Source organism: Aquila chrysaetos, chromosome 19, assembly GCF_900496995.4.
Source record: "Aquila chrysaetos chrysaetos chromosome 19, bAquChr1.4, whole genome shotgun sequence".
NCBI lineage: Eukaryota > Metazoa > Chordata > Aves > Accipitriformes > Accipitridae > Aquila > Aquila chrysaetos.
The window spans coordinates 7,115,451-7,131,093 of NC_044022.1; the positions used below are offsets into that span (position 1 = coordinate 7,115,451).

Below are 15,643 nucleotides of genomic sequence, written 5' to 3' on the forward strand. Positions count from 1 at the left end.
TGATGTGTATTGTCTATGAAACTAAGGAGAACTGCTTGAAAAAATTAATCACTCCTGTGAGTAATGGATTCATAGTCTAACTTTCAATTTACATGTACAGTCTACATTCGCTATAGCATTTTCTGAAAACAAGTGAAAGAGAAAGTTTTCTTCCTGTACTTGCCCAACTTTGAATTCAACATACTGTTTTACTGGGAAGAGTGTATAATCTCACTAACAGCTAAAAAGCAAAGCAAGCTCCTTGGGTGAAGTGTCTAAACAAATCTTATGAGATAAATGCTTTTTTAGATGTTAAGTTGTAATTAGAAGTGTTCTTATTTGCTGTCAATGGGCTTGCAGGAAGATGACAGCCTCCACCCTCAGCCTTGCAATCTGCAGAATCCCCACTGATGTGCAACTCTATAGTGTATAGCCTCTGCTTTTCCCTGTGTGTTAAGAAGGTGGGCTTTGCATTGCGTTAGGGAGTTGTTGTTAGCAACAGCTGACTGTTGTTTCAGGGTTTGTTCCACTGGCTTCCTGGGTAATTTTGTGAAAATTCAGGGAAGTTACATATTTCTATTGCAAGGTGACTGGGATAGAAAACTTGGGGGTTTGAATCTCTCTCTTTTTCTTCTAGATTAGTTAACTAGGCCCTTCTAATGCAAATTTTGTACATCTGGAAATCTCTGAGGTTTAGACATTGCACAAAAGATCCATGCAGCAAGCTCTTCTATAACACAGTAAAAGACATGAAGGTCTCCTGTAAAGACCTAGTCTGATGGTCAACTTGGTTGCCACCAAGGACTGAAATGGGACCAGAGATGAAACTACAGAACTGCCAGGGACAAGAGCTGGAAAGTATGGATTGTCCTAGATTGAGCTGCAGGGCCAATGTCCAAGCTGGAGACTGTGCATTGGACAGAGGTGGGACTGAATAAATCAGGCTTCAAAGTTGTAGCCAGGGAGAGGCAAGCAGACTTGACTTGACACATACTTGACTTTTACATGTGAATGACTCAATCTGTTCTGCTAAAAGCAGATTTCTTGCAGTGAGCGTTACTCATGCTGCCAACAATTTAAAGTTCTATATTTCAGTATTGACATTCCTGGATACTATTAAATGATGGGCCTGGTTCCACAAAGATCATAAATGACAAATCTCCTGTCATGTCAGTTATGTAGTGATTTTTGCTCATTTGGTTCCATGCAGTTTATGTTTTTTATGCAAGTCTCAGTTAAATTGGCTTTCCATTAGACTATGTAGTGATATTTCCGAATCCCCATTGGATTTTTTTTTTTTATTTCAGTATCAGTCAATTATAAAAAAATTACAGATCTCAAAGATTTTGGTACAGTATTTTACCTGAGCTTCAACTTTAATATTGATATCGTACCTAGCTATTTTTAATGGTAGTCAAGTGTCAATTTTCAAATTGGTGTGTGTGCAAAATTATGGCTTTAGATGCCTAACATGAAGCTTAGCTTTAGCAGACCGTTGTGCACTTGTGATGTCGCACCAAATTACTTGGCTTCCTCCGGCATGTCTTTAGTTCACTGCAAATAGATGCTTTTTGGGGCAGAGCCAAGCTTTTATGCTTTTTATTTTTTTGTACAGTGTCTATAATAACAAGACTGCAGTCCCAGCTGGAGCTTCATGGAGTTTATGCAATATATATAAAGACAGTAGCTAAAGCACAGACTTCCAGTCCAGGTTTTGACTTTGAAGTTTTAGAACTTTTCATTATATATATTTGCTACTAGTATGTTAATTAATGATAATAGGGGTGCAATTCCCTTAACTTCCCATCTTAATTCCTCTATCAACACACAGATGCAATACAAATATTAAAAAGAAAAAGCTTTTCTAGCTAATTAAAAAGAACTTCTTTTCCAGAAAGGCTTCATTGATTATGCTGTAGATGGGTTTTGCTGCAATGCTACTTTGTGTCAAGCACATGCTGCCATTAATCTGGTTGCTATGCATCCACAAAAATCTTCGGGTACTGAAGTGCTTTAAACTGGTCCATGACCAGAGGGAAGGAGTGAGTGCACTGCAGCTCTTGCAGCGCTGATGCTCAGGTGGGATACAGTCACACTACAGCTTTAGTTACCACAACCCATCAGCTGCTAATTCAGTCTTCACTGGCTGTGAAACCCTTTATACCGCAATTTTTTTTTCTTCAGTGTGGCTACTTCTGTTCAAGATAGGCACAAGCAGGCTAATTGAAGAGAAGTTAACACAGGCTTAGTTAACTTTGCACTTAAGTCATACCCATATTTCAATAGAGATTTTACATAGATTATAATAATTGACATTGAATCTAATCAACTCTTTCCATAAGTATGTGTAAATATGAATACATATGCATAATAAATAAGTATACAGTCTGTTGTACATTTAAAAATCTGCTCTGGAGCCTCTACAGGTGCCCTGTTCCCCATCTCACTTTCCTTAACCTTTGTAGAAAACTCCCTTGACTTCTACATTTCCTGCTTCTCTTGTGTCCAAATATACAGAGGTATGTCAAGGGGCATACCGTATCTGTTCTGTCACACTGGCAGAGATGTAAATAACAATGACGGCATTTTCAAAAGCACCCTGCCCGCAACTAGTGAAAGTTTTACCATCCGCTTCACTGGAAGCAGTTAGGATGTCTTTATGTCTTATCCTTGCTGAAGCTAGAGGCTAGCGCACCCTCCATGCTGAAGATACCACAGCTGCCTTGTGCTTGGTGTCTCAGCTCCATCAAAATGAGCCAAATTAGCTCAAACAATTCAAACAGTAAGAATTTGTTAAATTGGGTAATACCATCTGAACCAGGCTAAGGGGCAATTATGTAAGAAGTTCCACCAGTAAATCGGAAAGAAGAGTGAAAGGCGCTGTGGGTGTAGGAGGCTGGAAGTAGTTGATGTCTTACCCCACGCTACTTTATGTAGGACAGGACGTAGAAACACAGCCTCTGATTCCCAGTGAACAATTCTGCAACTCTTGTGTATGAGCTGGTGTTTGGAGCAGCACCTACTTGCAGCTATTACAGCTGTGTGACTGGACTTGTCACGTAACCCAGGAATCCCCTTCACTTCTTCTCTGTGTTTTCCCAGAAGAGGATGGATGCCCCGTGTCATTTCTTCCCCTTTTCCTCCCTTCCTCTCACTAGGCCTTACATATGGCTCATGTTTCTTCCTCTGTGCCACCCATCCTTCTGTTGTCTGAAGGATAAATTGTTGCTTGTATTTCTGTATGAAACCCTGTTATGAAGGAGACAGAACTGATACAGTGCTGGTAAAGAGCTAGCATTATCTGAAAGGGTATTACTGGGTATCATCCACTATCTGATGTACAGATAGTTGCAGAGGTGCTTGAAGTTGTGGCTTTTCGTAATTTAAGAAAACTACGTCTTGTATTTCCTTCTGTTTGATATCCTAATTTCCTCCATATACATAGGGCTCTGTTCACTGATGCCTAGAAAATATTATGAAACTTTGCAGCATGATTAGATGCAGTATTCAGAAGCAATAGGGATGGAGAAATACTTCTTAAAATGTTTAACACGTGTAATCTGGGGCCACTGATCTCATTTTAGTTATTGAGTGGATTTTCCTCACTTACATAGAACGATAATAGCTACACTAAATACTCTGGAACAAAAATAAGAAAAATGTCTTAAGGTAGTATGAAAAAAAATACCTTTGATAAGCTGATTACCGTGTGTCCTAAATGGAGGCAAAAAACCTAGGCCTGGATTCATTATGGTGTTGAGGAACCTACATTAGGCACTGAAGTCAATTTGCAAATTTAGGCTCTGCTTTTTTGATCTTTGAAGGTTAAAGTGGGTGTTCTAAATCTGGCCCTTTTATTGGCACCAAAGGCTGTAAGAAAAAACCACTAGTAATTTAACATATTGCTTATTAAAAAATGTATGCTGACAGCAGGTCTTGCAACACTGTACTCCTTCCTAATGCAATTCTCTAAAGAGCAATTGAGGAGTTTATTTTTGTCACTATTTTGGTTTAATCTTTTGCATAATTTGAAATGCCAAGCATTTTGTACTGGTATTTTGTTATTTGTACCATCTGGAATAGAAAACCCTGTGATTCTTAGCAATTCAAATTTGTGGAGTAATGGTTACTGTACTATAGTTAAGAGTAAGTTTAGGTCCTCTCTTTGGGGACTTAATTTAAAGCAGTCTTTTCCTAGAGGTAGATCTAACAGGAAATTTTACTTTGGCATTTGAGAAGATTTTGAAATTTTATCATTTATTTGTGCCGTCTTGCTCTGCTCTTTATTTGCAAAGAATAAACTGAAACAAGTTTTATAGGTCTTTTAAGTACTTTCCATTAGCATTTGCTGAGTGCCATCAAGGAACTGGTTTGAACATTAAAGCAAATAACTGCAAGATCAAAATCATTAGATGGAAATAAATGGCTGTTCCTGGCCTCTGTGGCCTTAAATCTTTTGTTTGTTTTTAGTAGTATTTCGAAGTATCCTGTTCTTTTGATATTGACATTTAAAACCACATCAGCATGCAAAAGGAATAAGATAATACTTTCCTCCTGTTCTTTAATATTTGACTAAGCCATGATCATACAGATACTTTGCTTAGAAGCTGCCTATAGTGGTTTCACAGGCAGAATGCAGAGTAGAAGTATTGATTTAAACTCACTGCACCAATCTATAATAAAATAGTTTCAGCAAATTACTTACATTGTGTAATGGATTTTAGGGCAAAACTAGATTTTTTTTTTTTAATCAGATGCTTCACAGGCCAGAGGGTTTTTTTTGTCATTTGTACTAGATAGGACTATAACCATTTTAGTGATCTCTTTTAAGAAAAAAAAAAAAATTACTTGTTTTCTGTTAATGGAGCTATTCAAATAAAATACAAAATTTCCAGTAAGGGGTGGCTTTCTAATGACTAGCACATGTGTCATCAGCAAATGGTATTCTCAAACTTCTTGAAAAGGCATTAGTAAGCAAGGATAAAGCAAGCTCCTGGCAGTGACTACAGACCAATGCAATCTGTAATCTCCGGCTAATGTGAAATATATACAATGTAATGTTTAAAACATTTGTTAGAAACACTTAAGGGATTGATTTAAGAATGAAGGTAAGTGCTCACTGTGTCATAGAAAGTTTTGATTTTATGTTTGGTGTGCACTGCTTCAAACCTAGATGTAGTTGTTGAGTCACTGCTACTTGCCTGCCAGCACTGCAGAATGTTATTTGCTGCACTGGAAGCTATTGTATTGCAGGGGGTTTCCTCTTGCATTAGTGACCTAATCATGTTTGTTTCTTATCACACCACGGACTCCTTTTGCAGGCTCCATTCCATCTTTCTAAGCACACTGATAAGGAAGGAAGGGACTTGCATCCATCTCTTTCTGCTACTGCACAATTATTTTAAGCTATTGGAAATATGAGGTAATTCCGCAACACAGAACTTTCTCTTTTCAAGGAAATGTCACTATGAAAATGGCTTTCATTTCATTTTATAAATATACTTCAGTGTTCCAGAGACTCTTTCTATTTTTTTTTATTGCATGTCCCTTCTTGTAAGGGTTACATGACCTCATTCTGAACCAAACAGAACTCTTGTTTATAGCCACAGGAGAATTTTCCATATATATTTTTAAATCTAAATGCTGTTCTGCTTGGAAAAGTGGTTATAAAAATGTTGTCATAGGAATTTCCCAATCATTTTGGATTTACAAGACTAACTGCCATGGCTACAAAATTCCCACCTGGTCAGGTCAAATGTTTTTTTTTTTTTTTTACATTGCCACGTACAATCATTAAAAGTAGTTCTGCATAACAAATACGTATGTGATATCTTTAACTTCACTAGGATTACACAGCTTCCATAGTTCTGTTTTCCAAAGGGATAAGCAAGATTAAAAATAAAAAAAGGTTGGGTTTTTTTGTTGCGAAAATCTGCAAACTCCTTTTCAGTCAGTGTAATTTCTATATAGTTACTTGTCTAGGACATTTTTATTTAGATAACGCAATAAAAAAAAAAAGGTTTACAAAGATCACTGTCATAAGCTGTAAAAAAGACAGAGTTTAATAAGGGATAACAGGATATGTATAAATCACTTTGTAATAAAAAGGAGATTTATATTCTACATTCCTTGCCAGATGAACGGCCCAGATGTTACTGATAGAAATCAGCATTGCAATTAACGCTGTAGGAGTGGCTTTAAATTCCAGTTAATTTTCTGCAAATAGGTTTCAACTGAAACTGCGCTTGGAATACTTCTACTCTTTTCCTTTTTTTTGTAGAGTTTGAGAAGAGCTTGTTTTTACCCATTCTTTGGATCTGATAATAGTATCGGTGTTCAATTTCCTTATCTTTGTTACTGAAATCAGTGCCTTTTCCTGTTAGGAGGCTATGCCATGAAATTGGTAATTTGAAATTTTGGTATCACTGAAATCAGTGGGAGTCTTACTTATTATCATCAATATCAACATCTAGCCAATAAATAAAATGGGATGGGGCCCCAGGCCCTTCTTCCCTTCGGGCCAGAAGTGGCATAGCACAGCTCATATCTAAAAAACTTAACAGTCTTTGGCCCTCAACAAAAATGTCCTTGTCCATTCTGCCTGTGGAGAGTTGTCCCTGGTTTATGAACCATGCCTGATCATTGTCGTGAAGACTGATGGTGGTTACGGGTCAAAACTGTGCCAAGAAGCATGACAACAATTAAACAGTGCGGCTGATCAAAGGGCTGCATTGGAACATATGCCCTAGTCACGCTTACTCTTTTAATACAGAGATACTAAGAGGATGAACATCTTGCTTCTGTCTGGACAGAAATCCAAAGGCAGAAATTATAAAAGAGGAAAACAGAGCAGAAAACACATGATAAAGGAGAAGCAAATGAAAGGTGTTCCATAGCAAATAGAAATGGGACATGCATTCCTGCCAGTATGAAAAAACAGTCTCCCTTGTAACAAGAGGATCAGATTTATGAGGGGAACAGGTATGGCTAATTTCCAGGAGCTCAGGAGTCCAACTCCTTTGTCCAGAACCTTGCACGGTTCCAGTTCTGTATTCCTGCTTGTTCCCAACTCCTCACCCTCTACTACGGAGGTCACATACTCGAATCTGTGGTACACAGGGGTTTTTTTCCTCCAATATTAGTGTTAAATCATCACAGGACAGAATTTGAGAGTATTGTCTTGTCATGTGATGTGACATGGGTTGGGGAATTTCAGCCAATCACTGACAGCAGGATGGTCCATGCCCCTGGACGTGTCCCACCATTTGAGGTGTTTGGCATAGAGAGGTGGCTGTTAGCTGAGATAAATAGCTCTTGTTCTCTCCAGGGACTCATTCAAACAATTGTGCATGCTTCGTAAAATGCTAAATCACTCCTGTGATCCCAGCTGGAGCAGAAGAATTAGATTCTGCCAGTGTGGTTTGGTGGTTCAACTGGTCTGGAGACTATTTTTAGTAGCTGGTATGGATGGGACTGCATCAGGTTTTAACTCCTTTCATCTTGCCCAGTCATCCACATTTGTGCCCCTCACGCCGCACCCTTCTGCAGGTAGTATACTCCCTTGGTGTCAAGACATAAAAAGATAAACATAAGAGATTGGAAGGCAGCCTTCTCATTCCTTTGGACATAGTATGAAAAATTCTGTGATGACAAACTCTGAAGGGGATGTAACAAAACGGAAAGTTAGAAAGATGAAACAATAGAAAAATGAACAAAGTCCTAAACTAAAGCAAAGAGTTAGATCCATCCTGTTTAAGTTAAAATAGTCTTTTTTTAATTATTTCTGGTGAAAGCAGGATCAGACCCACAAAATTTCTAACATTTTCTCCTAATCCTGTAGTATTCAATACACAAATATTGCCAATGAATGAAGTAAGATGTTGCAGCACTGGCAAAACTCTGTCTACCTAGATACTGTGTTGGATCTTGATCCACCTGACCTCTGCGGTTCTTAAGCTTCCTTCCATTTTAAGTGGGCTCATCTTTTCTTAGCTTGATAAGCTTTCTGCAGACAGGTTCATTGTGTCTTTTCGCCCTTCCACAGAAACTCTATTGCTATCTGTTGCTGCCAAGTGGCAGTTTTAACTCCCTGTCACTAAGTGAAGTCATAGATGTTTCAGTTTAGTCAGGGACTGGAATTGAAGACCTGCTGGAATGAAATGGAATTGTTGGCTGGAGGTCTGTAGTCCATCTTCCTGCTCAAAGCAGGAGGATCACCAATACTGGATCAGGTCAGTCATGGCTAAGTCTTGAAAATACCCCAGTACGAAGCGTGCCTCTAGACAACCCGTGCCAGTACTGCGCTTGTCTCCCAGTGACAGGTTTTTTCCTACTGCCCAGTGTGAACCGCCCAAGCTGCAGTTTGTTGCCATTGCCCCTGGTTAGTCTTGCACTACTAAGAAGAGTTCGGTTCCATCACCTTTGTAACTGCCCTTCAGGTAGTCGCAGGATACTACTACGTTGCACCTTAGTCTCCCCCTCACCAAACTAAACAAGCCCAACTCCCCCATCTTCTCCTCGCAGGTCACATGCTTTGGGCCCCCCGACCCTGTCGGTAGTCCTCTGCTGGGATCTGGAACTGAGGAAGCCCAGAACATCACATTCTGGTCACAATATCCTAGATCCAGCCTCATCGGCACTGAGCAGAGACTCGCTTCCCTTTATCTGCTGGTCACCCTCCCTCTAGAGAGAGCAGGCGGTTGCCTCCTATTCAGCCTGGTCTCCCCCAGCTCCTCTGAAGCAGGGCTGCTGTTCAGCCCATCACTGATGCACAGCCCACGGTCCCAGGCGCAGAACTTTGCACGCAATGAACCCTGGAGGTTTCTGTTGGCCCCCTCCACAAGTTCCTCGAGGTCCCCTTAGCTCATTGGGATCACAGATAGATGAAAGCTCTGTTTTCAGGCGAGAGCGCGCTTTCCGTAAGTCTTGAATGGCATCAGGACTTACCATACACCCTATGAGATAAAGCAGAAGATGAACAGCCATAAATATTCATGATCAATCAAGTGACCGACAGAAGAGCAGAAAAACGGTGTTTCCTTCTGCACCCTTGAGGAACACGGGGTTTGTCAGCTGTACCTCTGCGTGCCCCATACGGTGGTGCCCGAACGCTGGGAATTACGCGCAGCACCAGCGGGTGCCTCCCTGCCGGCCCGCCCTGCCCCGCCGAAGGAGGGATTCTGCAACATCTCTGCGTCTCCGCGCCAGTCTCGGCTCCGGCAGCCTCACGCCACACGCGCAGCGCCGGCCGAGCGAAGCTGCATCCTTCCCCCTCGCCCCGGGCGACCGGGCTCGCTCACCCGAGGGCCCCGGCAGGCAGCGGGAACGGCGAGCCCCGCGAATCGGGCCACAGGGCCGCGGGCAGAGACTCCCCCAGCTCCGCGGAGCCGGGACACCCCCGTCTGCGGGCCCTCCCTGCGCGGAGGCCGGGCCGGGCCGGGCCCGCCTCACCCCCGCCGCCGCTGCTCCAGCTGCTGCTTTTAGGGCGGCTTCTCCACACCCTCCCTCCTTCCCTCCTCCCTCTTCCTCAGGGCGAGCTCCTCCCTTTCGCCGCCGTGGGCAGTCCCACCCCTTCCCCGTGTGGGGAGCCGCGGCGGCGGCGGCGGCTAACGGTCCTTTGTGCGCCGCGGCGGGCATGTGAGTGGCGGCGGGGCGGGACGGGAGGGGAAGGGAAGGGAAGCGAAGCGGCGGGCGTGCGGCGCTGCGGGAGCGGCTCCGCTGGCAGGCCCGGCGGCTCCTTCCCGCCTCCGCGGAGAGCCCGCCCGCCCGCCCCCGTAGCCGCGCGGGTCTCCGGCGCCCGTCTCGGGCCTGCGGGGTGCCCGAGAGGGAGGGCGCTGCGTGCCCGTTCTCAGCTGGTGTCTGTCGTTGTCGTCGCAGGCTGGCCCGGGTGAGCGTCCTCCATGACTGCCTGGGCTGCAGGACCTTCGAGCTGCCGCCTTCCGCGGCTGTGGGGGACGTGAAGGCGCGGATCGAGGCGGAAGCCGGCTTCCCCGCCGCCGAGCAGCGGCTGTGGCACCGCGGCAGAGAGGTGAGGGGGGCGCGGCGGGGCGGGCGGGGGCAGCTCCGCTTCTCCGGTGGGCCTCCCGCACCGCTGCGGTGCCGGCGGTCCCCGCCCGGCCGCGTTTTGCGTCTCGGCGGGTCTTGTGGTGCGTGGGCAGCGCGGTGGGCGCGCGTCCGTAGGTGGGGGTCTCCCTTGGGAAGCGAGGAGGTCGTTTGGACGAGCAGCTCGCCCTCCCGACGGTGCCAGCTTTTATCGTTTTGAGCTTTTGTGTCTTTTTCTGATGGAATCCACGTGCTTTATCCTTATTTCTTTGGGGGGGTGGGGGGTGGAAGATTCACCTGAGAGTGCCGACGTGCTTGTTCTGCCTTCCTTTCCATCTTTAATTGATTTTTCTACCTGCTGGCCAGCTTCAACGGCAGAGCTGACATCACCGTGACAGGAAGCTCTTACAAGTTAAAAAGTGAGGTCTGGGTACAGGAGAGAGAGTGGAATGAATGAATGACCTTGTCCTGTTGAAGGCATCAGCCTGGGGTCACCGTTTCGGTACCGCTTGGCGTGCTGCTAGCCACGCTCTTGGGAGACGGGAACCTGGAGATACTGGTGGGATGCAGGAGTAGCGGCAAGAAGGGGAGAGAGAGGAGGTGGGACGTTGGGGTGAAACAGGGCAAGGGGGCTTGCAGATGCACAAGCGAGAAGAGAAGGCTCCAGCGAGACCTTATTGTGGTCTTTCAATATATAAAGGGGGCTTATAAGAAAAATGGAGAGAGACTTTATACCAAGGCCTGTAGTGACAGGACAAGGGGCAATGGTTTTAAACTGAAAGAGGGTAGATTTAGATTGGACGTAAAGAAGGATTTTTTTTTTTTAAGGTGAGGGTGGTAAGACACTGGAAGAGGTTGCCTAGAGAAGTTGTGGATGCCCCATCATTGGAAGTGTTCAAAGTCAGGTTTGATGGAGCTTAGAGCAAGCTGATCTGGTGAAAGATATCCCTGCCCATGGCGGGGGGGTGTGTAGGACTAGATGATCTTTAAAGGTCCCTTCCAACACAAACCGTTCTATGATGCTGGGAAGGAACTAGATGTTAGTAGTTGTATTGCTCAAGAAGCTTTTAAGAACCTACATGGGGAACACAAGTAGTCTTTGAGGGCTCAGGTTTGAAACAAACTATCAACGTAGTTTATCTTTTATTTTCTTGCCTGGTTTTGTGTGTCCTTGATTTTGTTCTCTCCAGGCCTTCCTGTTTTGGGAGGAAGGAGATCTGTATATCACTTTATAAAATTCATCTGGAAGTGAAGATCCGAGCCTCACTCTGTCTGGCACAGAAAACTATCTTTTGGCAGGGAACAGTCAGTGACTGTAATAGCTATTCTGATTTTTTTTTTTTTTTTTTTTTAATATTAAACTAGAATACATATGGGAATATTTATTCTGTACTGTAGCGATTTTGAAAATCGTTTATAAACTTTTGAACTCCTGTTTATTGGGATCAAATTATTTTTTAATTTACTGAGGTACTAGAATATTCATCAGTAAATCTTTTTTTTTCCATGAAAGCTGCTACGTGCAATTTACAGATGTTAAGTAAAATCCAGTATCTCTTTCTCTCATAGTTCCTTACAGTGTTAAACTATTAATTTGAATCTATTCAGTCTCCTAGTTTCTGCTGGTGTGGCACAAAAATCCTACCTGACAAAATTCGATTATTCTATCCCTTTAATACTTGCTGATGGGTTACAGCATTCTGTGGATTCTTTTTTATAGTGAGTCCTGAGTACGTGGTCTATGCAGTGTAAGCTATTTTGCATCTTGAGACAAGATCAGTTCAAATATAACGTTTCTGTAGGAACTTGCAATAAATGCACTGTTGTTGTAAGAACTGTTTAAAACTGGTGTAAGTAAAAAGGAATATGATTTTTTTCTTATTAGTGTTTTTAAATTATGACTACATACTGTGGACTAGGACCATCTTCTGTGTATTAAATGTAGTTAGATTGTAAGCATCTACGTCTGTGTAAGCACCAGCTTCTTTCTAGTGATTTGTTTTTACCCATTGAAGTGAGGAAGTAGTCCTGAACTTTGCTATAAACTGAGACTAATAGAATAATAAAATTTCACATAATAAAATTTTAAGATAGTTTACTATAAGTGGAAACCAATTTGAATTGGCTAAGATTCTAATTAGCACAGCGCAACTTCTAATTCTACATTTGTTACTGTGATACGCAGGATGACATCATGTCATATATGACTATTTTGGCATCACATTGTATATGACTGGGACACATATAATATGAAACTAGAATTGCAACAAAACCATTATGTGCTATGGTTACTAAACAGTTTTCCCAATGGCTGCTAAGGATTTTGTTGCTTAGTTTGCCCCAGTTTCTCTGTGATGTTCCCAGCAAGTCCATAGGTCTGCATGTAGAGGTAATGGGGAGATGAGGCTGTCAGATTCTTCAGGGGTATTTCTGTGACGCACTTTTGTTTCTACACATTCTGTATTTCTAGCTGCTTTGAGCTGATACTGCTTAGTTTAAAACTCCATATGTACTTTTTGGACCGTGTAGACCATGTACTTTCTGTATATGTTTATTTTCTTTACGGGCATGCACTTTAGAACAGTAACTGCTTTAGTTGTGTGCTTCCAGAAGTTCCCAGAACATGGAAATTTTCAAATGTAAAAACAGGGGGCCATGGCTTGCTGTTAGTATGAGGCATTTTTTCCAACTGATTTGTTTGTGGCCATTTTTTTGGTCCTGTTACTAACAAACTGGTACTTCATCTGAGGAGTATCATTAGGCAAAGGAGACCGTCCTAGACCTCGGGAACTGAAAGTGCTGCTCAAACTGAATACTGGATGTTTCAGAGTATTTGCATACTTTTATCTAAAACCAGATTTCATAGAATAAATACATAGGAAATGAAGCTACAGTAAATTATTTATGCTGCAGAATGTTCTGATCAAGATCTGTCTTAATTTTTGTTTCAGTTATCTGATGGTACCAAGATTGTGGATCTTCAGAAGTCTCAAAATCAGGTTTTTCTGAAGCTCCAGTCAAAAGGGTTGAAAGGAGGAGGTATGAAAAAATACTTGTCTCTGTTTATAAACTGGAAGGTCAAAGCATTTTCTAATGCAATCTGGAGTTAACTGAAATGATTCTCTTCTTTAAATGGGAAGCAATTATTTTTCTTTTAAGTCCTAGGTATCCCTTCACTTGTTCTTTTCATTCTGCTCCTGGAAAATTAAACTTCTCTCTGTAAGTGCTGCAGTGTTTAATTGTTACTTTGTAATTTCATGTGTAGAAATTAGAATATTGCTGTCCTTTGGAATCAATAAAACTTGCCTTGCAGTAGCGTTAATAGCTGCCTTGTCTCATATAAAATAAGCTGAATACTTGTAAGCAATTCAGATACTGAAAGGATATCTTTTCAGTAACAACTGTGTAGAAAACTTTAACACTGGTAAAAAGCTTTTGATTTCTTCTGATTTTTTATTTGTTTGTTTTTATTTTAATTATGTTTAGTTACATTTTTGTTACAAAAATTGCAGGTATATCTGTTTGTATGGTTTCTTGAATTAGATTATGATACCTGAATATCTTCAGAAATGCTCTAATTAAAATCTGTGATGATTATGTTATTTGGTTGTTAGCGTTAATGTTCTTTTTAAAATAACTTTATTGTAAGGGAATGAAATAAATGCTAATGGGGTGGTAGGATGAAGAAGGAAACTCTTCTTTTCATGCGGTTATTTTATGTGGTGTGACAAAATGTTGTATTTCTTAGCCTATGTAAGCCATGAGTGTACTGGATGGATTATGGTTTTCTAGACACACAGGGAAGTGAAGCGTTTGTATATAGCTAGAAGTTCATGTTCACATTCTCTAGAACCTGCAATGGTTAGAAAACCCCTATGAAAATGGACCCTGTGGTTCTATGGCATCAAATGTTTTTCTTTCTCTCATTCTTGGACTGTTTGCTCTGACAATTTTTTGCTGTATGTATGCTGTGATAGACTAAATAAAAAGAGTTTCTTTTTCTTCTCTGAGCTGTTTTTTTGCCATGGAAGTGTATGGAGAAGATAGTGTAGTAGCCCTAAGAAATCTTTCATGGGAAAGAAAAACTGTTGCTGTTTTTTGTGCCTAGGAATGGAATATTTGGCTGTGAGGTTTTCTTAGAGATATCGTTCTAAGCAGTCCATGTCTAGATAAAGCATTTAACTTTTTTTCTGGCCCACAACTCTTATGTAAGTCAATCTAAAAGATCTGAAGGCTTTAGTATCAGCCTTTTGTGTTCATTCTGGCATCTTTCAGTTCTGAGATTTTTCCTTACAGCAGATGAATCAAGGAAGGCCCTGAATTTCGAACTTCAGGAGATGCATGGTCAGTAGGGCCAAGCACATTGCTTGCTGAAGTACTCTGATCACCTGTGTCACCTTTGTGTTCATTCATCAGTGGTGTCTGTCAAATAATGCATAATCGTTTCATGCGATCACAGAATAATTCATGTTGGAGGGGACATCAGGAGGTCTCTACTCCAAACTTCTGCTCAAAGCAGTGACCTCTGAGGTCAGACCAGGTTGCTCAAGGGCTGATCTGGTCGAGTTTGGAAAGCCTCCAAGGATGGTGACTGCACAGGCTCTCTGGGCTCCTATTCCAATGCTTGACTGCCCTTATTGTGGAAAAAGTTTCTCCTTCAGATTTGTGGAACCAGTTTTGTGTTAAATATGACCAGCTCTAATACTCAAGAAAAATCAGTTCAACCTTTGATAGGATGCAGTAAGTCATGGTCTCTAGGCAGACTAATTTTTTGACGTACCCAGAGCAGCTCTGCTCTTAGATGTAAAGAGTTAGAATAATGTTTATCTTCAGTCCTATCACTTAAAAGTTACTTGTCTGTTTTTGTGGTTCCCATAGTGAAATGTGTTGTTTAAACACTTCAGCCTGCCTGCCCAAGTTAGACTTGGAGAACGTCGGTTTATTGATTTTAGATAATTTCTCCTAAGAAAAGAAACACCCTAACTTTCCTACTATTGATCAGTTCACCTTATTTTTGAAGTTTGCATATTCCAGGTTGACTTTCATATACTTCTGTCTACCGTAAAAATAATAACAAAAGTTATAAAATACTTTCCACACTTTCAGCTGTGAGTTGCCGTTTCTTTTTTTTTTTTTTCACTGATGTTATTAAGTTACCTTAAATAAAGAGCAATAAGAAAGTTTCATAAAAGCAACAAGATGTTTGATGTTTTTACTTGGATGTTTTCTCAGCAAATGGATCTCTCTTATCTATGCCCCTTTTTCCACACTGCTGAGGATTCTGTGGGGGTTTTTTTTGTATAATGTTTTATTCCGTAATATATATAATGTGTGTGTGTTTTGAATCTGTGTACTTCATAAACACACATATATGCAGAAGAAGGGGAGAGAGAGAATATAATTACTTCATTAATAACTTTAAAAGGAATTGATGGATGGGGCATCAGTAGAGTCTGGAGTGTGTTTTTCTTGTGGGGTTTGCATCATTAATATATGTTAGAAGCCCATGTTTTAGAGGTTTGGATTTAGGGAGCTGCTCTTTAGTCTCAGACTGGAGTTTGAATTGAAGAGTACTGAACCTTTCATTTTGTGATAGACTCTTTCTCTTAGAGCAGAAGTTCAT

At 41.6% G+C, this 15,643-nt stretch overlaps 1 protein-coding gene and 1 long non-coding RNA gene across 4 annotated transcripts in view; one reads left to right on the forward strand and one right to left on the reverse strand.

Moving 5' to 3' along the window:
* SACS (sacsin molecular chaperone) overlaps positions 1-15,643 on the forward strand; it is a 65,156-nt gene that overhangs the window by 18,713 nt on the left and 30,800 nt on the right. For 2 of the 3 annotated variants that reach the window (XM_030042226.2, XM_030042225.2), the window contains 2 exons: positions 9,856-10,006; positions 12,972-13,059. In XM_030042226.2, the coding sequence (XP_029898086.1) occupies positions 9,856-10,006; positions 12,972-13,059 (239 nt within the window). Of the gene's footprint in view, positions 1-9,494; positions 9,616-9,855; positions 10,007-12,971; positions 13,060-15,643 lie in introns of those variants that run through there. The other variant, XM_030042227.2, reaches the window with a different exon arrangement.
* LOC115353203 lies at positions 6,019-9,432 on the reverse strand. Its single transcript, XR_003927490.2, has 2 exons — positions 8,792-9,432; positions 6,019-7,539 (listed from the first exon to the last, which is right to left on the reverse strand). It is a non-coding gene; the product is annotated as an uncharacterized LOC115353203 (long non-coding RNA).